Below are 25,913 nucleotides of genomic sequence, written 5' to 3' on the forward strand. Positions count from 1 at the left end.
GCCAGTAATGGGGGGTGGGGGGTGATAGTGTGACAAAGTACCGGGGGGAGAGGGTTGAAGGTGGTGGTGGTAGTAGTAGTAGTAAGGAATCAGGATGGGGAGATTGCGCGTGTGTGTAAAGTGGGGGGCTGCAGCATTATCAGGGTCGGGGTAGTGAGGGGTTGTCAGGGGACAGCGGTGAGGGCGCCGGCCGGGTGATATGAATATACATGCGAGTGCGGAGGAGGAGGACATTAGTGTAATAGCGCCGCTCCCCCTCTCTCTCTCATGTATAATAATTACAGCAGGCGCTGAGTCCCGGCCTCCAGTCCCCTCCCCGCCGCCCGTCTGCTCCGGCTCCAGGGCCCCATAATAGTCACTTACGGTATATAGCTGTGGCCCCCGGCTCCCGGCTGTAAGATAACTCTAGAGATGGGGCTAAAGGCACGAGGATAAAGAGAGGGGCACAGCCGGCAGAGGAGGCACAGTGAGTGTGGGCTGTGCAGTAACTATGTATATTCTAGGATACGAGCCCCCTGTGCCTCATGCTGGGTCACTGCCCGGGTGCTGTGCATCGCACTGGTGCCGAGTAAGATGCAATTCACCGGGGGTAAGGTGACCCATACAGAACGCCCCATGTCCCTCCTGTAATTATGTGTATTTCTGGCTGTGTCTGCAGCTGCTGTCACCAGGTGGAGGAGAGGAGGTGCTGCTGCTGCTAAAACGCACACAGTGATTCATGGGCCCATTCACACCATTATACACCATTATATCCCATTGCTCATTCATACATGGGAGGGAGCTTTGCATGTTGCTGACTGCCTGCTCATGTCTGTTACAGTAACTTATGGATATTGCACCCTTAGTGCTCTGTGCATGAAACGTTTATTTAAACCAAAATGACAAAATCATTGTGTAAATATTAGTGGCTGCCCATTGCCGTGTGTGTGTTTATCGTTTTCGCACTCCCTTAAGTACTGGCGTATCTCTTTAGAGGCTGTCTATATAAGTTATTATGCCGTGATAGAATTTATTGGCTTGGAAACCTTTACCACAATTTTCTGGTCTCCAATGGTTCATAAGAACCCAAAATGAAGCTTGTAAAGAGATCAGACATGCATCTCTTACTCCCAGGCCCCTTATCAGCTGGCTGCTGGGAGCACTAGTGCACTCATGGAGCCCGGGAACATCCATTGAGCGATGCTGAGACTGGACACCGCACTTTATATCTCCCACAAAACGCTTAATTTACCATTTCTCACTGTTGAGCTTATCGATTCTTAAGGAAAATGTATCTTGGCGCCAACAATTTTCTTATGCACCAGTCGCCCCCCTCGGAACACACTGCCAGACATTGCAGGTGACAGCGCCTGCATTTACACGTGTCGCCTAGTCTTCCTGGTTACCCGTCCTCATAAGATGGAAACCATAGCTTCTATAAACTATTTTGGCATCTGAGGAGGGCTAAAGATGAGTAAAAAAAATGGGCTTATTGTGTGTTTTTTATTTTTGTTATGGTTTTTAATAGTCTTAATTTCTGTAAATACAATATTCATGCAGCTCGGGGCATGCACCACAGCAGACATACTCATTTTAACAGAGGTACAAGATATTCTGAGTTGGATGCATCCCAGTCTTTTCTCTCCGTCTGATGGAGTTGTTTCCGGGTGGCAATAATGTGAACGCATGTAAGGGTATGGGTGTGTTGGGGCGTGCAGAACTACGTCTTATTCTGAGTCGTATGTATGTAGAGTGGACTGGTAATCGAGATGGATCTCTTGTACTATGGGGTTATAGGTGTAAATGCAGATAATAGGATGGGGGACTCAGAAAACGGGCAGGTAGCCGCATCAGCATACCGTTAATTGTCCTTTTGCAACGGAGTCCAAACTTGCGAATGCCTAACGTGTGATGCTGGGCGATCTTTACTTCTCTACCTGTGTTGATGTAAAAGTGTCCTATAAATCACATTAGATCGATTTCTGTCCATCAATGTTTCTTTGTTTTGTTGATGTTTTTTTATTCCCGCAGCAGTAAGAATATGCGTATTCTCTGTACTTAGTGGGGTTAACAACATTGTAGGCTGATGAAGTATCGATGACAATGCATCCAAACAATTCAGCAGGTGCTAGCGGCATCACTGATACCTTGCCAGAACTCTGGCGCTCGGTCAGATGAGTTTCATGAGGCCGATCATCTGTCAAGAGCATTAAATCGGCTGCAATGTGTCTGTTGCATGGACTGTGTCGGCAGCCCTGCCCCTTAATAGTAATGCCATGCTCGCTGAATGCTACCTTTTATGCAGTTATCTGTCCCATCCGCTGTGTCAGGATAGAGGCAGTCTTGTGGGACTCGGAAGCCGCTGACATCACCTGTCGATTCGCATTCAGAGCCAGGGATAAATGTGTGGCTGAAATCTAACAGCAATCGTAACCATGTAAAAAATGCTGCAGTTCTGGGCACATAGGGGCTAATTCTGAGTTGGGAATAAAGCAAATAAACAAAACAAATACTTTTTGCACCTTGGCAAAAACCATGCTGCACTGCAGGTGGGGCAGATGTAAAATGTGCAAAGAGATTTAGGGAGAGATTTAGTTAGCGGATTTTACCCCACCACAGCTAATTGGACCCACTGCCCGATTCAATTAGCTGTGCTAAGCCCCAGAGAGTGGATTTTTTTTTTTTTCTTGCAGCCTCTGGAGCTGCAAGAAAAGATCAGTGTTAAAATGCAGTCTCTTCAGGGAACGTGCAAGGAAACCTATCGATTCAAGCACTTTACGGGGAATGTATGGGTTTCTTTCAGGTGCGGGGTTTAATTCCTGGTTTCATGGCCTGTGCTATTCAATGAATCAGTAGTTTCCTTGCGTGGTAAATCATGGGTTAACGCGCGCTATGCCATAAATTTTGCGCAAGTGCTGGAACCTATGGGTGTCCCCGTGTGTTAAAATGCAGAGTCTGCATTTTAACCTGGATTTTTGCTGCAAGGAAAAAAATCCATCCTCTTAGGCTTGGTGCACGTGGGCTTGGAGCAGCGTGTTCAAATTACTGCAGGGTAAACACCGCACCTGATTGAATCTCCCCCAATGGGTTAGCACGCGTTAACCTATGGTTTACCGAGCGTGGAAAGTGCAGATTAATTAAATGTCTTTAGGTGTGAAACCCGAAGCTAATCCCTATGTGGCAAACCCGTAATACATTTTCTGTTGGAGGTAGTACAACTTTACTAAATCCAGCACTAAAGGTGCGTACACACGTAACGACATCGTTATCATTAAATCGTTCAAAAAAAATTGTTCAGTTTATGAACGATAATCACAAATGCGCACTCCCGTTTGTAGTTATCGTTCATCGTCCGTTTCAGACTGTCCGACATGACTATTTTCATTAAGGGAAGGAACATTATTTGTTCATCGTTCAAAAAAATCGTTCATTACACTTCAAAAAAATCGTACACTTTTTCAAAGGAAAATCTGACAGAAAATCGTTGGTTACAAAATCGTTACGTGTGTATGCACCTTTACTATTTATACCACCATCCTTAAACACAATCCAAGACAGGCATTCTAGTAGGGGAGGTGAAGGAAATACAGTTTAATGTACTTTTGTGCAAAGGATTCTCCTAATGAGGGAGACATTAAGCACTGTATATGCTTTCTTACTTGTCCTGCTCTCTTTGGGTTTCACCCCCATAAACTCTGTGTAAGTGAGTTCTCTGCCCACCCCCCTAGATGAACCGTATTCCCTCATTTATAAATATTCCACCTGCATTTCACTGCAAATCCTGATCCGTTGTTCCTTAATGACCCTCTCCATTATCCTTAATGCTCATTCCTTTCCTTATTACCTATCACCTCTAATTATTGTTCAGTACTCCCCTTTCTTTTAATCATCTGACATGGTTCATTCGCCAGCCACATATGATTTCCCTCACCGCTATGAATCCCAGCTAGCTTGGAGATCCAACAGAGAAGGTGAACGATGATCACGTTATACTTTGCCCGTTCAATAAATCTGTACATAGTCGTTCATGTTTTGAGTATAAACTGTTTGTCTACTGCACTATGGGTTTTGTTAAGCCAGGGGTTAGGAGTGCTGTACTTGGCAATTATATGTCCATAGACACTTTATTGTCTGCTTCCTAAATTAATTTACAAGGCTGAGGGTAGGTATGCGTTCTGCTGGCATGCCTTCCCTGCAGCTGGTTGGCATGTGGCATCACTTATGAATAATTTGGACACTCGCTCACAACAATTCTTTTGTTGCCTGAGGTGTCTGGCCTCCAGCACCATTTTCTGTAGCAGCAATTTTTTTATTTATTTTTGGTTTCTAAACTTAGATCCTTTTAAAAATCCTTTAAGTGATCTCCATGAAACGCAGTCCGGAAGTCTGGGTGCCCTGGCAACAATTTGTTGTTTCTCTCGGGGTAGAACCAATGGAGGAATTGGCAGTTATGCTGCAGGATTCTATTTAATTCTCAAAATAATCTATGTACAGTGGTTGCAAAATGGAATGTTTTTTTTTCTTGTGGCATTTATAAAGAAGTTCATTGTATGTCTTGTGATTGAAAACTGTGACATTTGTATTATGTATAGCTGTATATGTGACCTGTAGGTACACGCATGGTACCCGGTGCATTGTAAAGCAAGCTGGAAACCAAAATTAGAGGGCTGGCTTCTAAGCGTAGCAGTTGTGGCTCTTTCTAAATGTTTACCCACAATATCTGGAACTGCACGCAGGAGTGCATAACCTCCCGGGAGTAGTATAAAGTTATTTGTGTTGGGTAGATCACAAGAGGACACAATTGAAATATAGATTATTTTTGAGGTGCTGACGTGCCAGGGGAGTAGATGGCCTGCTTTCTACAGATTGTGTAATGAAGCAGATCACAGGTCGGGGTGCCCTGGTGTGTAAGCACATGCACGGTGAGGGACCCCACTAACTTGAGGTTTAGATCTCTTTAAACACCCCTGTAGTGACCGGTGACATTATAAACTGATACTCCCTGAGGACTTTGTTTAGCCATTGGCTTAATACTTTTGAAATGGTAGTGTTTATTTATTCTGTATTTATTACTGCATAGTTGGCTTAGCTATTGCATGGTTTTGTAGTGATTATTAGCCCTACTGCGTTACAGCACTGAGGTCCTGGGTTCCATTCCCACCAAGGTCCTATCTGTGCAGAGTTTGTATGGTTTCCCCATGCTTACATGGGTTTACAATCCAAAAACATACTGGTATGTTCTGGCATAAAAATGATCACTCATGTGTGTGTACACATGTAATAGAGAATATAGGTTGGGACAGATGTTGATGGCCAGGTATTATCTGTAAAGCACACTGGAATGTGTGTGTTCATTCTATAAATAAATGCTATTAAATGTAATATTAACTGTTATTTATAGAGAAACTTCAGATCTAGATGAATATTCCCCACCCCTATTTATGACATTATCCTTTTTATTAGCGCTTTTGGTTTATACTAGTGTACGCTTCTGTAATGAACGTTGGTACAAGGTGGGTATTCTCATTTTAACACCATGGTAAATGGCATAATATACATGAATTTTGGACGGTGACCCTTTTGTAGATATCAGCTCTGTCTCATCACTACAGAAACGCACATGATTGGCCAGTAATGTTTATGATCACACTACACCATAGTGACTACAGAGTCTCGGAGCTGTCACTTGGACTATTAGATCTGACTCTTGCACCCAAAAGATCTCTGCAGACTGCCTCATCCAAAGTGTAGCTTCCATCTGTCTGCTGACCACACGGCTCTGGTCATTACTTCTGTATAAGCCCTTTATATTCTGCTCTCTCCTCCCCGGCTGGATGTTGTAATTGTGTTATATAAATAAACTATATATAACATACATACGAGTCAGAGGCCGGCAAAACAATGTACAATTCATGAACCAGGCCGTCCTATGAACCAGATGGATTATTTAAGGAGGGAATGAGATACTGACCAATTAAATCTTATAGCATTTGCCTCCGGCGATGGTATTTTGTTTGACTTATAAAAAAATAACGAAACTGTTTTTATTACAAATAGATTCTTAAGTGGACAAACTGGTTGGGAAAAGTAATCTGATCAGCGGTTTGTGTGACTATGTCTGTTTACAGCAGGTTGCGTACGGGAGCAGTACACAGGTCTGCTAGCTGATCTACTAATAGGACTATGGTATCTTATTTATTTGAGATAAAATTATTATTCTCGTGTGTGTATATATGTATGTATGTGTATATATATATATATATATATATATATATATATATAATGTATTATGTGTGTATAATAATAAAAATGTGTTTTTCTGACAGACCTTGACTGAAGATAGTTGGCATTGTAATTGCATTTGCTTAGCAGCTGAGGGAGGGCTATTGTTCTGTTATCAGCCTTTTTATGCAAAAGGTGGCCAAAAGTATCTGACCTCCATGTCCTTCAAAGGAATTACTAATAGGACATCTGCTGTGTGTAGGGAAATAACCCCTCCCCCCCTTCCATGATCACATCCATATTTCACATATCACCAATTTGGATAATCCTTTTTTTTAATTTAATAGCTCTTTTATATAATCCAACCATTATTTCTCATATATCCAGCCGACGGGGTTACTGCCGTAGAGGGCGCTGTGAGTAGTCCACACAGCAAGCTACACTTGTTTGTAAGCTAACCCCTCCCCTCTACATCTTATAAGCCCGACCGAAGCTAACAGAAATTGGTCTACTCTATATGCCTGTGAAGTAAACGGCAACTTTTGATTTGCAGCTTCGTGAATTTTATGCTCAATTGCTGCCGTTTTTGTATCGGGCCGGAATCTGTGTGCCTCTGTAGGGGCGGTTGGTTGCAATGGCGGACCATGCCTGGCTGGGCTTGCTGGTAAAGTCCATTGCTGACCTAGCTCAGTGGTCAGAGCTCAATGAGTCAATCTGCTCGCTCCTTCGTCATTTAGAAGTGTATCTACTCTCATGCACCTTCCTTCCCTGCCCCGCCAATCTTTCCAAGGTTTTCCAGCAGTTCCAGGAACCACCCCAGGCCCTGCAAAAGTTCATGGCTGTATTGGCTGCTTCTGTGGAAAGGCTTTGTGAGGCTGCATTAGCTAACGGCCCCCACAAACATTCGATGGCTCCACAGGTACTGTATACTATCAGGGGAAGTCTGATTCAGGCTTGTGGAGGACAGTGAAGTTCAGAGAGAGGATGTTGAACAGTGGGAATAAGGGTCTCCCAGTGGACCAAGTGTGGAAGATTTAATTCTTTTAATCAGTCAGACTTAAGATTTTGCCGAACCTGTTGTTCCGGTGGTCTCTTTACTTAGCAAGTCAAAGAAGAGTCTGTACTTTTGCCTTCCATTTTCCAATTAAAGGATTTCCTACGTAAGCATAGCAGAAACCTTACAAGAGGAATCGGTTGCTGTTGAGATTTGTTTCCACATTTCCATTTGCACAGGAGGACTTGGGGAAACTACAGCCAAACTATATGCTTCAATTGCTAGGCTTGCAAAAGCAACAGCTGTCCCGGATTCTTCAGTCCTGAAGGATGACTCGGATCAGCCTATTCTGTACGTATGTAAAGTCTCTGAAGCAAAACATGTGAGTAACAACATTCCACATGGAATCCATTTGCATTTTTTGCATGGTCCTTTTTGGGAAGGCCTTCACAGCCTGGTCAAGTTTGCAGTAGGGGAGGAACATTTTCAGTTCAGAGTGTTGCCCTTCGGGTTGGCCACAGTGTCTCGGGTCTTTACCAAGATCAGTCCTTCTGCAGTCAAAAGGGTTAAGGTCATTCTATACCTGGATGACCTACTGATCAAGGCTAAGTCCACTTCACTTCTTCACCTTGTTTTGACAATTGAGACACTGGAGGCTCCCGGATAATTTAATTATCCCAAATATCGTGGTTCCTTTGTAGAGTTTGGTGATCTGGGCTTTCTGTTCGACACCAGGGCCTTTCCGGTCTTCCTACCTGAAGACAAGACCTCGACCGTGCACAAACAGGTGTTGACAATACTGGCTTGCAGACGGGTGTCCGTACTCTCAGTGCATGCGCTTGTTAAAGAGGTTATGTTTCAAGGCGGTTGCCTACGCACTGTTATGTTCTGATTATTCAGGCTCTGTCATTGGCCCACCGGTCCCGGTTAAATCCTCGTCTGGAGACTGGAAGTCTTTGCTTTGTCTGGCCAGGAGTCATCACAGTTAAGGACCGCTCCTGTCAGTAGAGGCATGATATATAGTAGCCATGGACGCCAGTCTCTCTGGTTGGGGAGCAGGCACACTGGGTCTTTGGTTTCAGTGTCTTTGATCCAGATCTGAAGCAGGACTTCCCATAAATGTCCTCGAGCTCCAGGTAATTCTTCTAACCTCTGCTCAAAGCTGTCTTCCAGGCAAACACTTGTGTATTTGACAGTGCCACAGTCATGGCATATCTAAACATCCAGGGGGCTACCCGCAGTGCATTGACAATGGCAAAGACTGCCAGGATTTTCTATTGGACAGAGAGGTTTTTTCCAGCAATATCTAGGCGGTGTTCATCCCAGCAGTCAAGAACTGGGAAGCCAATTACCTCAGCAAATGTTCACGCATGGGAATGGGGCCTGCATCACAATGTGTTCACCCAGCCAATGGAGCACTGGGGGCTGCCAGAACTGAACTTAATGGCTTCTCGTATAAACCACAAACTGCAACAGTAAAGGGAGCCGGAACAAGAAACCTCATGCAGATCTAATGGACATCTTAACAGTCCAGGTTTCGGCTCTGTGTACTTTCTTCCGAGAACGTTGTCCTTTATTCCCGAGGTCCAGACTTTTCTTCAGGCAGTGTTGCATGTTCACCACCCTTATGTGCCGCCTTGGGATCTTAATTTGATGTTGGCAGTATTGCAAAAACCTACTTTTGAGCCTCTTGCTTCTGTTGAGTTCAAGTTTCTCACGTGGAATGTGGCTTTCCTATTGGCCATTTTTTCTGCAAGACGTCTTGGAGCTGGCAGCTCTTTCTTGCTGATCTCCATATTTGATTTTTCACCAGGATAAGGCTGTTCTGAGGCCTATGCCGTCTTTTCAGCCCAGGGTGTTATCTCGTTTTCATTTAAATCAGGAAATTGTTATTCCTGCCTTTTCTTGGGATTAATCGTCTGGTGAAGGTGATGACTTGTCCTTGCTGGATGTATGTTGCTTGCTTGGCTCCCTTGTGAAAAAAAAAAACGGAGTCTCTTTTGTTCTGTATTATGCGCACAAGAGAGGATGGCCTGCGCCCAAGATGTCTGTAGTGCGATGTACAACAGCAGGCATACGTCAGGCGTATGTTTCGGGACATGTTCCTCTTTCAGAGTGTATTGTGGCTCATTGTACCAGATCGTTAGAGCAGTTTTGTAAGACTGCCACCTGATCATCAGTTCATTTGTTTTACAAAATGTTATAACTTCAATTCATTTGTGGCTAAGGTCGCAAAGTTATGTGCACTGCGGTGGCTGAGCGTATCCTCTCACAGGGGCTGCTTTGTAATGTCCCTGTGGTGAACAGTCACCCCCTGATTGGATGTAAGAGATTTTTGATACTCGCCGTTCAATCCGTTTCTCTTTACCATATGGACATTTTGGGGCTGATTTAGAGGTGATACTATTGCAGCCTTGACTGCATCTTTTGCCGCAGCGCAAATACATCTATATGGTAATGCTGCAACTGATGGGGTTCGTACAGCGCTGCCCACTGACCATTTCCTTGACTGGATACCGGCACATTGATGACATATTTATAAAAGGGGCAAAAAGTTGAACTTTCATCGATTGACCAGTGACCTGCCCCACACGAGAACAAGCATTGCAGGTGGTGTAACTAGATAGATAATGATGTGAACGCTGTGGTGCAAGGACTGAGACACCCACTTTCAGCGTCCGTACACACAGTAATACTGATTGGTGGGTCCCTAGACGCCACCATCGGTCGCACCACTGAAACTTGCACAAGCACTGTAGCAGGTGCAGTTTCTCCTGTGGCTGCTCGTCTGTCTTCGCAACCACTTTCACCGACACGCCTGTAATACGGGCCATCTTCATGCGTGCGCTAAGACACCTTTCTGTCATGGCCCAGGAATGCCCACTAGATCTTGAATACGCTTCTCCCTGCGTGCGCCTTAAATTACAGCTGCGACTCTGTACGCGATACATGTGCGGTGGGACTTGGACGCGTGCACAGTAGCAAAAAATTAGATCCACCTGGCAGCTGCAGTGCGTTCACCTCTGAATTAGGCCTTTAATGTTTTTAATTGTTTTATTTTTAGAATGTTGAATGACCTGTTCCTCTCGCATTTAATCACTATAAATAGTCGTTTGAACCGTTAAAACAAAACACATGGGGCTATGCTTTAGTTTTTTTGTAAGTTTTTGGCCATTTCATCTGTTCTCCTAGCGTATATGGGCTGTGTGGCCTCAACCGCTGTTTGTTTTCGGCTGGCATTTACACACCCTGGAAGTTAGGAAAGGGTGGGTTTTGTCTTTGTTCCATGAAGCCCACCCGGCTCGGGCAAAATCACTGTGTTTGTGCAGAGTAATAATTACCGCAAGACTTTCTACTTGGCAGCCTCCATTTTTTTTTTTTTTTTTCAGCCAAGGAGCATAGAATGGTTTTGCCTCCCTCTAACCAGTGGCTTTTGTTGTATTCATCTCCTCTTGGCTGTCTTGGATTGAAGTCCTATTCTCCTAGTTACCCTTTCCTGAAAGACACGGGGTCACCGCTATAATTGGGGAGTGTCCTGTGTTTTTCTTTCTGCTTGTTCAGAAGTTGCCTTCACAAGATAGAAGTCAATGATCACATTGAAAGTTTTATCCTGCTAAACCCTAAAACAGTGTTTGAGCCGCTGTGTGTGTGTTTATTATTCGCAGAGGTTACAGCAAACATGCAGGAGAAAAAAAACTTTTATATACTTTTTAGGTTTTTAGTGTGGTGTTGCTCCATTTTGTAGATAGTGCAGCTTGTACTAAATATGTAATATGCCATACAAAGGAACAGGATCCTTTTATTGAAAGTGTTTAAGTGAAGGCAAACATAACGGGTTCATTGTCTAGTACTAGAAGATAGCAATTTGCAGACAGAGCTCTAAATAAAATCCCCTGACTAAAATGACGTTTTGGAGAACGATCAAAGGACTCCTCAGAGTGACACTTTCAAGCATGAAGCGTGTGTGAGCTTGTTTATACTCTCACGTCCATCACCTACATGGAGAACAAAATTGTGAAGACAATGGCTTAAAATTGGGGTTCTGGCCCCCCCCAAAAAACAAGTCGCTTGTGCCATTAAGGATGAATCCGTCCTTTTTATGCTGCCACTAATAAAACAAAGTATCCTATTTTAACCTGTACACATTTACTACTTACTATTGATTATACTTGGGGGATAGATGTATCAAGCCTTAGGGGTAAATTTACTAAAGTGAGAGTTTTAGAAGTGGAGATGTTGCCCATGGCAACAAATCAGATTCTACGTAACATTTAACTAGCACCTTCTAGAAGATAATGGCTAGAACCTGATTGGTTGCGTTAGACAACATCTTTGGTAAATGTACCCCTTACAGTGAGATAAAGTGGGGATGTTTCCCAAAGCAACCAACCAGCTTCTAGCTGTAATTTCAAAGACTGTGCTAAAATAAAATGACAGCTAGAAGCTGAGTGGTTGATTTGTGAAACGCCTCCACTGTATCTCTCTCCATGGTTTGACTCATCTCGCCCCCTTAATTTGCCAAAAACAAAATCAAATTGCAGTAATGTTATATATTCCATGTACGCTTACTGAGAGTATGAACTTGCGTCACTAAATTTAGTGCATGTACCAATCCAAAGATACATAACATACAGAGGCTGATTCTAAGTCGCACACAACGCCGATAATCGCGCAAATGGTCACACAGCATGCGTCTAAGTCACTAGCGCACAGCCGTGCGTCCAACGATGAGGGCGCACAGAGGCTCAGAAATGTATTGGAGTAGTATTGGGAATTTCTGGGCAGTGCCTGGAAGGGGGCTATTCAGATGCTCCGTCTTATGGGCGTGTTATGGAACGGCAGCAGAACTGGTTGGAGGCCAGTCTCTCTTATGGGGCTTGTGCAAGTCCGGATGGTGCAACTGATGGTTGAGTCTAATGCTGACCATACACTAGTACGACCAGCATAAGATGAGATTCATCTTCCGATTTCCCTTGAACTCCCTGGCAGTCCCGGCCGCACGATTGACACACGATGTACATACGGTCTCACGATACGATCGATCTGCAGTTTAGGAGGGAAGGTCACTGAAAGAACACACACTTCTTCAAAATGTCACTGAAATTACGCCGGTCGGACGCACGATGCATCGCATGCACAAATACACGGCACGATCTGCATACGATTTCGATAGATAATATGGCCTGCACATCTGATCATATGTTTTAAAAACGGCGGGAGCGCGCATCGGATCGTATCCTACCTAAAATACTACACGATTTTGACACCATTCATCGTATGATGCGTCTAAAATCAGGCAATCGGCCCAAAATAGTGTTAGTGTATAGCCAGCATAAAGGGGCTAAATGGGCCTCACAGTCAGATGCACGCTTGTACACCAGGGAAGGGCCTTTACTAGTATTATCATAAGTCGCAGGGGCGACTGCAGCAAAGCAACAACATGCGACCCATAATGTGGAGACCGTTGTTCAAAAGCTATTTCATGGACATGTGTGGGCTATTCCCTCATTATTTCATTATCAATTAAGCAGGTAAAAGGTCTGGAGTTGATTCTAGGTGTGACATTTGCTTTTGGAATCAGTTGCTGTCGACTATCAATATGAGATCCAAAGAGCTGTCACTATCAGTGAAGCAAGCCATCATTAGGCTGAAAAATCAAAACAAACCCATCAGAGAGATAGCAAAAACATTAGGTGTGGCCAAATCAACTGTCCGGTCCATTCTTTCTTTTTAAGAATGTTCCAGAGAGCTCAGCAACACCAAAAGCGCCGGAAGACCACGGAAAACAACCGTGGTGGATAACAGAAGAATTATTTCCCTGGTGAAGAAAAAACCCTTCACAACAGTTGGCCAAATCAAGAACACTCCAAGAGGTAGGTATATATGTGTCAAAGTCAACAATCAAGAGAAGACTTCACAAGAGTGAATATAGAGGGTTCACCACAAGATGTAAACCATTGGTGAGCCACAAAAACAGGAAGACCAGATTAGAGTTTGCCAAACAACATCTAAAAAAGCCATTACAGTTCTGGAACAACATCCTATGGACAGATGAGACAAAAGATCAACTTGTACCAGAGTGATGGGAAGAGAAGAGTATGGAGAATGAAAGGAACTGCTCATGATCCAAAACATACCACCTCATCAGTGAAGCATAGTGGTGGTAGTGTCATGGCGTGGGCATGTATGGCTGCCAATGGAACTGGTTCCCTTGTATTTATTGATGATGTGACTGCTGACAAAAGCAGCAGAATGAATTCTGAAGTGTTTCGGGCAATATTATATGCTCATATTCAGTCAAATGCTTCAGAACTCATTGGACGGGGCTTCACAGTGCAGATTGACAATGACCCGAAGCATACTGCAAAAGCAACCAAAGAGTTTTTTAAGGCTAAAAAGTGGAATGTTATGCAATGGCCAAGTCAATCCCCTGTCCTGAATCTGATTGAGCATGCATTTCACTTGATGAAGACAAAACTGAAGGGAAAATGCCCCAAGAACAAGCAGGAACTGAAGACACTTGCAGTAGAGGCCTGGCAGAGCATCACCAGGGATGAAACCCAGCGTCTGGTGATGTCTATGCGTTCCAGACTTCAGGCTGTAATTGCCTGCAAAGGATTTGCAACAAAGTATTAAAAAGTGAAAGATAGATTTAGGATTGTTTAGTTTGTCCCATTACTTTTGGCCCCTTAAAAAGTGGGAGGCACATATAGAAACCGTTGTAATTCCTACACCGTTCACCTGATTTGGATGTAATTACCCTCAAATTAAATCTGAAAGTCTGCAGTTAAAGCACATCTTGTTTGTTTCATTTCAAAGCCATTGTGGTGGTGAATAGAGGCCAAAATATGAAAAGTCTGTCAATGTCCCAATATTTATGCACCTGACTGTACATTAGAAACCATAACACCCACATAAGCCGAGCATAAGCAACCAAGTGTTAGCTGCCCTAGTGGTGAGTAAGAAGTAGATGAATGTAAAATAGGGAGAAGCACAATAGGGTAGAGGGCCCTGCCCGTAAGAGCTTACATTCTAAAATGGAAGGGCAGACAAACAGGTGTGACACAGCTTACTTAGAGGTCACTCACCTGGCCATTACTTCACTATATCCGTTACGGGCTGGATACAGTAACAGGCTAGGTCAGCCAAAAAGTAATGACTTTAGGAGAATATGATCGTAGTTTTGAGGTTGCCCGAGCCTCCTAAACATAAGTTTTAGGGGCATATTTATCGAACCCCATTTTCATAAAATTGTGTGCCATCTACAGTTTCTGCATAATTGTATGTATCATTCTATGAGCAGACATCCGACTTTAGTGTCGCCCGCAATGCAGTTTTCCGGCTTAGCGCTAACAGCATCGCGGCCTGCACTTTAGTCGAAGAATGCCGGTTACCGCGACTAAACAGTAACCAGCCTCTCCCGACTAAGTGCAGGGCGCGATGCGCACAATTGAATTACTCCTGGCGCTATTCACATCGCATTGAATTGAATTGCCCCTACAGACCGCTAATACTATTCTATTCAGACAATGACTGCATCAATTATTTATTTATTTTCTTGAAGCCTGAACCAGCAAGAACACACGCAGCATCCAGTCTGACTTCCAAAGGAAGCACAATAAAAGCATGCACTTCATAGTAGACTCCGTGAACGCCTTCGCAGAACACAAGTTAGCGGATACCGACATAGTATTGCTGTAGTTGTCTGACAACGCAATAAGAAACGCTGGTTGGATGGACACGTCCGACGCAGAACAGGAAACCTGAACATATTATACAGCTAGTTTTCTGAAATCGCTATAAGCTGCTTTTACAGCCCGGGACTATTTTGTGTGTCTGTAATAATTATGAGACGTTTCTGCTAAGTCTTGTGCGGTGGTTCTGAATAATGAAAGCATTGTCTACACTTTCCTCTGTTTTATTATCACACTATACGCAACATGCTACATTATATAGTGTAACACGTGTTCCCTAGCATGCACTTTCAGCGTGTTTCATGGGCAAGCTTAACGCCTTTAGAATTTTTTATTTTTTTTCTTCCAGCGATGTAAATGGGATGTAGGTGTTGAAGCATTCTTGCAGGAATTTATATTACAAACAGGTTATTGTTGTAGCATCAAAGGATTTTAAAAGGGAATTTCCATGTAGGAGAAAATGTCTAGTGCCGCTGGTGTGCTAACCAGGTTAAACACAACTGTATTAAATTTAAAACATTGTTACTTGTTCTATTCCCAGCAACCCCTCTGCAGTATTGTTATGTTAGTCTCTCGCTCTGTGTTTCTGTATGTCAGTGTTCAGCACCGTGAGATAAATGATAACGTGCATCATACAATTCAAAGCACATACCTGTATTCCCCTTTGTAGACAGACACCGTCCACCATCTTTACTACTAATTTCCAGCAGTATGTTTCTGGTCTCTGTGACTTTTTTTCTTAGTGTACAGGGGATATTGCTAGCTGCAAAGTTGTGGTTTAAGCTAAGCTATCTCCCAGCCACCGCCCAGGAAGCACGCCCCCCCCCCCCATACATTTTGAAAACATTCATGAGACCCTGCGTCTCCTGTGCGCCTCAGTCACAACTCTGGCGCTGTCTGCATGCATGCGCAGTGTGTCTTGGACGCATCCGTAGAAGATGAAAAATTGAGCCACTATGTCCGTCATCGCCTCTGCGTCCGAATTGGAATCGGGCTCTAATTGTTCTTGAGGAGATATCATGATATCGTTAAGTTCTCCTCACTAGTTGCTCATGTACATTGCATTAGTTGTGTGTCTGTGGGTTTGAAAAAAGGCCATAATTAACATTTCACAGTCGCGGAATCATAGTTAATTGCGCTCAAGCAGGCTCCTCCCTCCTCTGCTCACGTGACTCCTTCTTCTCATTCATGATCCAAAGCAATGGATATTCCTGGCCAAATGGGGGCATATAAGATGGGATGTGTCTGTCCTGTGATCACCAGACATCATACCTTCGGCACGACCAATAATTCTTATGGTTTCTCCAGGTGATGGCAATAAATTATGTCACGGTACTTTAATGTGTATCTGTGAGTTGGCAATAGCTAGCCTTTAAACAGACATCATATAAATAAATAGAATAGTAGACCTAGAAAAATATAGTTTACCACCATGACAAGAGTGCCCCATTCCCAGCCCTCCACCCCCTCGCTTTGGTGGCTAAGAAAAAAAAAAAAAAGCCTTACATATGAGCTATAATCACAGGGAATGGAAGGTTCACCAAGGAGGTGGATGAGCCCTTCGATGATGCCAAGGGGGGTGGTGGTTAAAGCCAGCCAATATAAATGTAATGGGGCCACAGGCCTGCAATATTATACCACTTTCACACAGAAATGTCCCTAAAACCCGACTTTTACCCAGTCGTTTTGCCGGTCCCAGCCTGACCCCCCTCTTCAGACAGAAAAGGATCAACACAGGTATTTCTCCTGCCTGAAAGGGTTTTTCGACCCGGGAATTACGACCTGGGTTGATCCTTTCAGACAGAAAAAGGACCCGTGTTGATCAGCAATTTACCTGGTAAAAGTGCTTTACCAGATAATTTAACTTTTGTGTCTGAAAGGGGTATAACACTCAGTTTATGACCAATGCTTAATAACCTCAGTGCGTCTAAATGTTTACTGCATGATTCACAGATTGTTATATAATTGCTGGCTCCTATCTTCTGCGGAAATGTTTGCAGCTGTCCGTGTGATGTTTGCTGTTTCGTTTCTTGCAAATTCAGAGTTGCATACACGCATGACGTTGTCTATATTTTTGACCGTTCTAAACATGGTTGCCGACTTTTAGCTTCCTCCTTCCGGGAGGGAGCAGTCAGGCTTCCTAAGCAGGGAGGGGTCACGGCAAAGGGGGCGTGGCCCAGAAAATGATGCGTCAATGGGGGCGGAGCATGGACGTGACAGCGCGATCACGTCATCGTTGTCCCGCCCCCTCTGCACAATGCCAAGATTAATGACATTGTGAAGCAGGGGGAGGGGCCACGATGGCGCAATTCAGCGAGAATCGCGTCACCAGTCCCCCTCCCCACTGCCGGAGTTTACACTGTAATTATGAGGGGGGGGGGCCAGACGCGTAACCGGGAGGCTTGCCTGCCTTTCTGGGGGGCCGGGAGCAGCATACGATTTTCGGGAGGCTCCCGGCCGAATCGGGAGGGTAAGCAAGTATGAATAGTAATATTAATGTATTAGCGGTCCTCGTACTGACAGGAGCTGCCCAAAGGGTGCAAGAGTGTCTTCCAGCGGCTTCCTAAATCTTAGGACGTCTGCTAGCTGTCAGCTAATTGTCGCAAAATGATCACATGATTAGGGTTCCAGGAGCTAAAGCTCAGAAGACCGCAAATAAGTTAATTTACTTATAGATCTTTAAAGAGTCCTTTGGTAGGAAGTAGACAGAGCTGTGTAACTTTTTACATTGAATTAACTCAGAGGTTCTGGGATGAAGGAAGTCGGGACAGAGGTGTTCCTATTCCAGGGATAACACATGCTGTAGTGTAGAGGAGTGGATGGAGATCAGCAATCACTGAATTGTGTCCGACACTGCTTCTTGTCAATAGTGACTTGATGATTTGTCTCTTGAAATTTAGTTTCAGTATAAACTGTGCAGCGGTTCCCAAACTTTCTTAAATCACGGCGCACTTGAGTATCAGCATATTTTTTTTTCACAGCACCCTTAGGGCCGGGATGTACTAAGGTTGCGGTGACCATTCCGCCAGTCACCGCAACCTTGCTAGTTGCATATGTACTAACACATGCGATTAGGATCGCAAAGGACAGCTCTTGCGATAAGTGCTGCCCTTTGCGAAGCAGCTGACACCGGGTGAGGGGGTCTCCTTGGGACCCCACCCCCTCCGAGCCCCGGGGCTCCTCCTCCTCCACCCTCCACCCTGCACCTGGAAGTAGATTAGGAGGTGGAGGACCCAGCGGGAGTACAGGACGGCAACCATGGAGAGCAGGTGAGTGGCGCCCAGTGCTGGGTGTTGGCGGGACGTCAGGTGCAGGGTGCGGTAAGAAGCCCATAGGCTTCTATAGGGTGGCCGGGGCTTAGTACATATGGAAATGCGGATTTTTACCGCATTTTTCCTTAGTACATTCCACCCTTAGGCAGAAAGTTGCTTATTGAGAAATTTTAACAAAAAGTATTAAATGAAATAAATTGTATTTACCTGTCATCGTTATGTTCAGTTACGTGGTCAGGGTTGTGCTTCGGTTTGTCCAAAAATATGTTGTCATAGGCTAAACCACTGATGGTGGCTGCCAATCACAAATAATTTGATTTGGTCCTGGATCCCCAACCCGTGGCACCCCTGCAAGTGCCATGGCACCCCAAGGTGGCATAGTGTATTCCTTATAGCCTTTAGAGTGGATGCAATTCTCCCTACACATTGCTATTTTTCTGGGATTTTTAAAGTAATGTTTACCAAAGGGAAGTCGTTACAATACAACCCATTGGAATGTGAAGTATGGACCGTAAACATGGCATGCTGGTTATACCCAGGACAGTATCCCTTTGTCCTACCTGCAACTTAAACTGTGGTTTTGGACCCCTCCCCACACACACACTTGTAATTTAAGCCTCCAGATGTACCAAAATAAGTGGAACCTAAAGGAAGTATGTAACATGGAGGGATTTTTGGTTTTGAGCAAACATCCGGTCACATGGGTGTCGCTTTTTCACTGCTAAATAATTGTAATCCATAAAAGTTCACAAATGTTTCAAAATGTTGTAAAAAATATACTTGTTATAAAATTTTTATTGTACACTATTAGGCCTATGTATTAATAATTGAGGCACTGCTGCGATTATTAAGTGAGTATCGTGATCGATTTTTAAAATTTGTAATAGCGATATTTATCTTATGTACTAAATTGAACTCGCAAGGAGAGTGGTAGCGATAACCCCTTTCCCTGCGAGTGACATCCCCAGCAAATTGGAGGATTCTTTCACATTTTTAAAAGTCCCCTTCGAGGAATCTGACACACTGCATGCGCACAGATTCCGGGGCCGGACAGAGGTCGCGGGAGAGGGATTGGAAGATCCCTCTCCTGCAAGAATGCCTCCATAGGCACAAAGTGGTTTATGCATTCTAAGGATGGCGTAAATCAGCGGAGCCAAAACTTTTCAGAGTTTGGTATATAGGGTTCAAACTTCAGTCCCCATTGATGATGATGATGGGTACTACGATCTGCACCAATAGTTAGCCTTTTGCAGGATATTTCTGTGAAATGTCTTGTAATAGGCTATTAGTAAAGACCGGTGATACATACAAGTATGCAGAAACTGTAGTTTCCGCATAATTCTATGAAAAACTGCCTTGCTCAATAGGCCACAATTTGTGACTTTTAATAGTACTTGTTGTTTGAAGTAAAGCGATTTGACTACAAAAGTGTCTTATCGCTGGCTTATTTTACTTTTTTGTTTTATTTGTTTTTTAAGCCCCTTCCGTAGGGATCCTGCGACTGTGCCTGGTGGTCCCTATCTTGGCTTCCTGCATAGACTTCTGTGGATTACGGTCTCCTTCAAAACATCTCTAAGAAGCTGGACAGTGGCAACCAGTGCACAGTGATTTACCTATCCACTTCTATTCCAGAGACCGTCTTACACCTGAATATTACACCTTATAATGTATAAGCTGAATAGTGTTTTAATTATAAATCCTGAACGGTGAAGTTAGTGGTTTCTGAAGGCTGGTCCTATACTGAAAGAACCTGCTTTTTACAAAGCAAGTGTTGTAACAATAAAATGTTTAAGGAGATGGGTATTAAGATGCCGTCTTCCTGTTTCCTCTCTGTGACTGGGTAATCTTAATCCAAACATATTTGTTATAGCACACGCGCAACCATGCAGTACCAACAGTGATTATAAGGCAACAATAGCATGCAGTAGGGGGGCTATATGGACGTTCTGCTCTCATTACCGGATGCAGAGAGAGTCCTTGGTGCAGAAATCATTTTCATACTGAGCTTGCAGTCCACACAGAAGTTGAGGTACAGCCATAACTCCATCTTTACTTGACATCAGAATAGGCAAATTAAGAACACAAATTCCTGTCTCTTAAAATTGCCAGTGTTACTAAAGTTTCAATGGTCATTTGTCTTTTAAAAACAAACATCAGTTGAATAATCATTGTAGTGACAGTCTTTCCATAGAGGAGCACACTGATATATTGTGCATGTAGTTAGGGGCCGCCATGGTAATGAGAGTACTGCTAAGGAATGTGTATGGGACATTTACAAGCAGCAGTAAAGTCACGGGATGATGTGTTTAAATCCCATGCGTCCGATCGATCCATAGCGTATGAGAGGTGGGGTTTCCAAGGTAATTCGGTGTCCCTGTCTTGTCCCCACAATGTTCTGTGTACAGTGGGACTTTCCTGACTGCTCAGCTCTCCTGGGTTTCCTTAGCCTGTAGGCTTGGTTGTTGGAGATCGGTGGGTGTGTCTTCCATACCCCAGCGCTGTGAGGCAACAAGGCTTTACCCACTCTACCACCCAAATGCTACTTTGTTAGCTAGCTGAGATTCTCCCATTTTAGCCTGTGAATGGCCCACAGATGAATCAGTTGTGATTTATAATAGGATTTATTTTTATCAATAAGCCAGACTTAATTGTGATATATTTAATTCTTACAAGCGTTCTTGCAACAATGAACCTCTGTTTTTTTTTTTTCATTCTTCTCCTTTATTTATATGGCGCCACAAGGAGTCCACAGCTCCTTCCAAAGTACAGAAACAGAAGTAAATAATAAAGTGATTTGTAGTACAGAACTATGCAGGACAGACAAGGTTTATAAACAGTCCTGATACCCAAATATGCGGCTTCACGGCCGATCCAAAAGGTTTGGTGCTGTTGGCAGTGGGTAGGAGATGATACTATACTGCGGCTGTATGGTAATACCGTGGCCAGTGGACGTTCTATTGAGATGCCCACCGGTTGCTGTGTGCGAATCCGTTGATATGAGCTCAAAGACATACCACCGATCGGACAAAAGAGTAACCCTATAGTCGCTCAGAATGTCCGATGGTACATGGTGGTAATTCCGATAAGCGTCCCCCAATGGTAACCATCGGAACACCTGCTCCTGATGGTTTAATTCCATCCTCCTCTGAATCCGGCTCACAGTGTATGAGGACACTACTGTGGAATATTTGACCATTGAAAAAAAAAAAAAAAAAAGTTGCACACAGACCATTTAAACTTTTTTTTTTTTTTTTTTAAAGAAACCTTGAAACCTGTATTTTTTACTGCCAGTTGTCAAGCGGCGAATGTGCGTATTTCCACTTGTAACGTCCTTTTATAGCAATTTATTTTTTTTAAAAACTTGACGTCCTGCTTTGTGGCTGTTTTTTTTTTTTTTATGTATGGAGAGTGATATTCTGTGTTGCCTGTTCACGGATCTACATTTTGTGGCTCTTGTTTTGTATTTTGGTCATTCCTCTACGCCTTGGATGGTGGGTGGCGGTTACAGTTCAAGGTGAATCAGGAGCCGCCTGTCGCTGTGAGATTCCCAGACTGATGGAACGGGAATAAGCTCTTGACCCGGTGACACGATCACTGTTGTTTCATCACCTGCTCCCTAATTCTCCCCCTCATCTCTCCAAGTGACAGCTTTTTATTACATCGCCAGCTGATAGAGACACAAAGGCGTTACGTTGGGCAGAATCCATTTCTGAGACCGATGAAGACATTGTTCTAAGCATTTATGTCTCATAAGAACATACAGTTTGTTACATTGTTACCCAGTGTTTAAGACTCCGATTTTAAAGCTGTTCTGCGGAGTTGGGGCAGAATTTAAGGATTTATAAGAAGGAACAACTAGCTCAGATTGATTTTGGTATATTTTCATTATGTGGTGTACATTAGTGATCCATATGTGCTTATGAGGGGAAAAAACAGAGAACCTGCATTGCCGGCGGGGCAGGCAATGTTTAATACAAGCTATTTAGAGACCTGTTACAGTAGACTCATCGTGTTATTAAATAGTTGTATGCCTCAATAATCTTACAGACAACAAGACCCAAACTGTAGAATACAGAGTTTGATCTGTCTGTAATTTGGTGGGTACTGTATTATATCCTATGGGGCACATGTAGGCTATCTAATGACAATCTGGTTGCTGTGGTATATACAGTCAGGTGCATAAATATTGTGACATTGTCAGAATTTTCATATTTTGGCCTCTATTCACCACCACAATGGCTTTGAAATGAAACAAACAAGATGTGCTTTAACTGCAGACTTTCAGATTTAATTTGAGGGTAATTACATCCAAATCAGGTGAACGGTGTAGGAATTACAACGGTTTCTATATGTGCCTCCCACTTTTTAAGGGGCCAAAAGTAATGGGACAAACTAAACAATCCTAAATCTAACTTTCACTTTTTAATACTTTGTTGCAAATCCTTTGCAGGCAATTACAGCCTGAAGTCTGGAACGCATAGACATCACCAGACGCTGGGTTTCATCCCTGGTGATGCTCTGCCAGGCCTCTACTGCAAATGTCTTCAGTTCCTGCTTGTTCTTGGGGTATGTTCCCTTCAGTTTTGTCTTCATCAAGTGAAATACATGCTCAATCGGATTCAGGTCAGGGGATTGACTTGGCCATTGCATAACATTCCACTTTTTAGCCTTAAAAAACTCTTTGGTTGCTTTTGCAGTATGCTTCGGGTCATTGTCCATCTGCACTGTGAAGCACCGTCCAATGAGTTCTGAAACTTTTGACTGAATATTAGCATATAATATTGCCCGAAACACTTCAGAATTCATTCTGCTGCTTTTGTCAGCAGTCACATCATCAATAAATACAAGGGAACCAGTTCCATTGGCAGCCATACATGCCCACGCCATGACACTACCACCACCATGCTTCACTGATGAGGTGGTATGTTTTGGATCATGAGCAGTTCCTTTCCTTCTCCATACTCTTCTCTTCCCATCACTCTGGTACAAGTTGATCTTTTGTCTCATCTGTCCATAGGATGTTGTTCCAGAACTGTAATGGCCTTTTTAGATGTTGTTTGGCAAACTCTAATCTGGTCTTCCTGTTTTTGCGGCTCACCAATGGTTTACATCTTGTGGTGAACCCTCTACATTCACTCTTGTGAAGTCTTCTCTTGATTGTTGACTTTGACACATATACACCTACCTCCTGGAGAGTGTTCTTGATTTGGCCAACTGTTGTGAAGGGGTTTTTCTTCACCAGGGAAATAATTCTTCTGTCATCCACCACAGTTGTTTCCGTGGTCTTCCGGGTCTTTTGGTGTTGCTGAGCTCTCTGGTCCATTCTTTCTTTTTAAGAATGTTCCAAACAGTTGATTTGGCCACACCTAATGTTTTTGCTATCTCTCTGATGGGTTTGTTTTTGATTTTTCAGCCTAATGATGGCTTGCTTCACTGATAGTAACAGCTCTTTGGATCTCATATTGAGAGTCGACAGCAACTGATTCCAAATGCAAATGTCACACCTAGAATCAACTCCAGACCTTTTACCTGCTTAATTGATAATGAAATAACGAGGGAATAGCCCACACCTGTCCATGAAATAGCTTTTGAGTTGATAGTCCCATTACTTTTGGCCCCTTAAAAAGTGGGAGGCACATATAGAAACTGTTGTAATTCCTACACCGTTCACCTGATTTGGATGTAATTACCCTCAAATTAAATCTGAAAGTCTGCAGTTAAAGCACATCTTGTTTGTCTCATTTCAAAGCCATTGTGCTGGTGAATAGAGGCCAAAATATGAAAATTCTGACAATGTCCCAATATTTATGCACCTGACTGTATATATCACAGTTACTACAGCACCAGTTCACATAAATCTGATGATTACGTTGCACAGTACCAGTGTATAAACATGATGCAATTAGGGGCTTTTGATAAAAACTATGCATTGCGTAGAGACTGTTCAAAATGGGAGTCCTAATAGAAACAGCTGTTATTTAGTGTGTACTGCGTCCAATCTAACCTGTATTCGTATCCTTCCTGCGGCCAAGTCACCAGAGCCTGCAGTAGTTGGGACTGGTGTGGGAAACACGCTGGTGTGTGCACAGGCCCCTCATTGTGGTGCAGTGCTGGTACTCTGTATACTTCAACTTTCACCAGGGTAGGGAAGCCTCTGTCCCACCAGCTGAAACTTTCAGCCCTCAAGCAGATTTCTTAGCTTCCAGCGGCAGAAGAGCTACGTACCTGCCCCTGGATTGCCCCTGTCTGACGCTGCATCCCTCTGAAACATTCAGCATCTGAGCTTGTTGCCCATGATCTAATTACAGTGATGTGATCTGAAGTGGCAGGTTGTATGAAGAGCGGGTCTTGTGTGCTATGTAATATGAGAATGGGCCTAGAACTGGTTTCCTTTGATGTATGTTAAAGTGAAACCATCACATTAGAGACTTACATTTACAAATTTGTATCCAAAGCCGAGTACACTCTACACAATGTGTACACACTACACAATGTGTACGATATATCGTTCCGATCCACACCAGAATACTATATCGTCTAGTGCGTACCCAGCTTTACTCTGAGATCTTTCTGTAGCCACCATCACCTGGCTAATCGATTGCAAGCACTTATCCTCACATATCAAACTCCTGTGTCCCTACAGAGTGTCAGCTCCTGAGCCGTGCCCTCTAACCTCTCTGTCTGTCATTACCCAGTCTTGTATTATTACCTTTATTGTCCACAAGTGCAACAGAAATGCTTGTGCTATATAAATGAACGTAAATAAATAATGTGGAGGGGTTGGAGCTTAGAAAATGTCTTATTCCTGCTTGTAGTAATTGTTCTACTGCTTTAGGATGGTGGTGGTGGTGGTGGGGGGGGGGGGGGGGGCGCAGGCAATGGAAGTAGATGCGCTCCTAGAAGTTTTCATGCATTGGCTGTAACATAGTGAAATGCAGGCAGTTATGTAATGTACGTACACGAGTTTGCTATGCATATTGAGTCTGTGTCATGAAGGAAATAATGATTATTATTGGTGGTCATGGATGACTGCCATGTTCAGTTATAGTGAATTGGGAATGGAGGGGGGAGAAACCCAATGCCAGCAAAAACTTCTAAAAAAAACTAAAAGGATAAGTAGTAAAGCTGACCTGTCACTGTATTCTTTTTTTCTTCGTGTGTGCGTGTGCGTGTGCGCGTGTGTGTAAAAATAAATAATAATAAAAAAAAAATATATATATATATAATGTGTTTCTACTAGCTCCGGCGGGAGGCAGGGCATGCATGCACGCGCGTGCGACCGAGAAGGGGGCGTGGTCATCTGAGAAGGGGGCGTGTCTATAAGATGCATCCCCTTTTCGTCACTCTTGGGGGCGTGCCCGGCACTTACGGACACGCCGGGCAGCCCCCAAGCCCTGCAGACAGGGAGAATAGATGCCGGGCGCATGCGCCCGGCGTCTATTCTCCGGCGGTGACCGGGTCACCGCATGTTTCTCCACCCGCGGGACACTGCGTCCCGCGGTGAGAACGGCTCCCGCAGGCTGTGAGGGCAGGGCGCTTTTTGCCCTCCTCCTGGAGGGCAGGGTGCTTTTTGCCCCCCAGAAGGAGGGCAGGGCGCCGCGCCCCGCTAAAACAGCCTAGCGGGAACGCTATATATATATATATATATATATATATAGCTATAGCGTTCCCGCTAGGCTGTTCTAGCGGGGCGCAGCGCCCTGCCCTCCTTCTGGAAGGCAAAAAGCGCCCTGCCCTAACAGCCTGCGGGAG

At 43.9% G+C, this 25,913-nt stretch overlaps 1 protein-coding gene across 6 annotated transcripts in view; it reads left to right on the plus strand.

Annotated features, from left to right (window-relative positions):
* Window positions 1-331: 331 nt before the first annotated feature.
* POU2F1 (POU class 2 homeobox 1) overlaps window positions 332-25,913 on the plus strand; it is a 141,688-nt gene continuing 116,106 nt past the window's right edge. For 5 of the 6 annotated variants that reach the window (XM_088444392.1, XM_088444393.1, XM_088444396.1 and 2 more), the window contains exon 1: window positions 535-589. In XM_088444392.1, the coding sequence (XP_088300518.1) occupies window positions 574-589 (16 nt within the window). In that variant the 5' untranslated portion in view covers window positions 535-573. Of the gene's footprint in view, window positions 467-534; window positions 590-25,913 lie in introns of those variants that run through there. The other variant, XM_088444394.1, reaches the window with a different exon arrangement.

Source organism: Taudactylus pleione, unplaced genomic scaffold, assembly GCF_031769625.1.
Source record: "Taudactylus pleione unplaced genomic scaffold, aTauple2 ptg000361l, whole genome shotgun sequence".
NCBI classification, from domain to species: domain Eukaryota; kingdom Metazoa; phylum Chordata; class Amphibia; order Anura; family Myobatrachidae; genus Taudactylus; species Taudactylus pleione.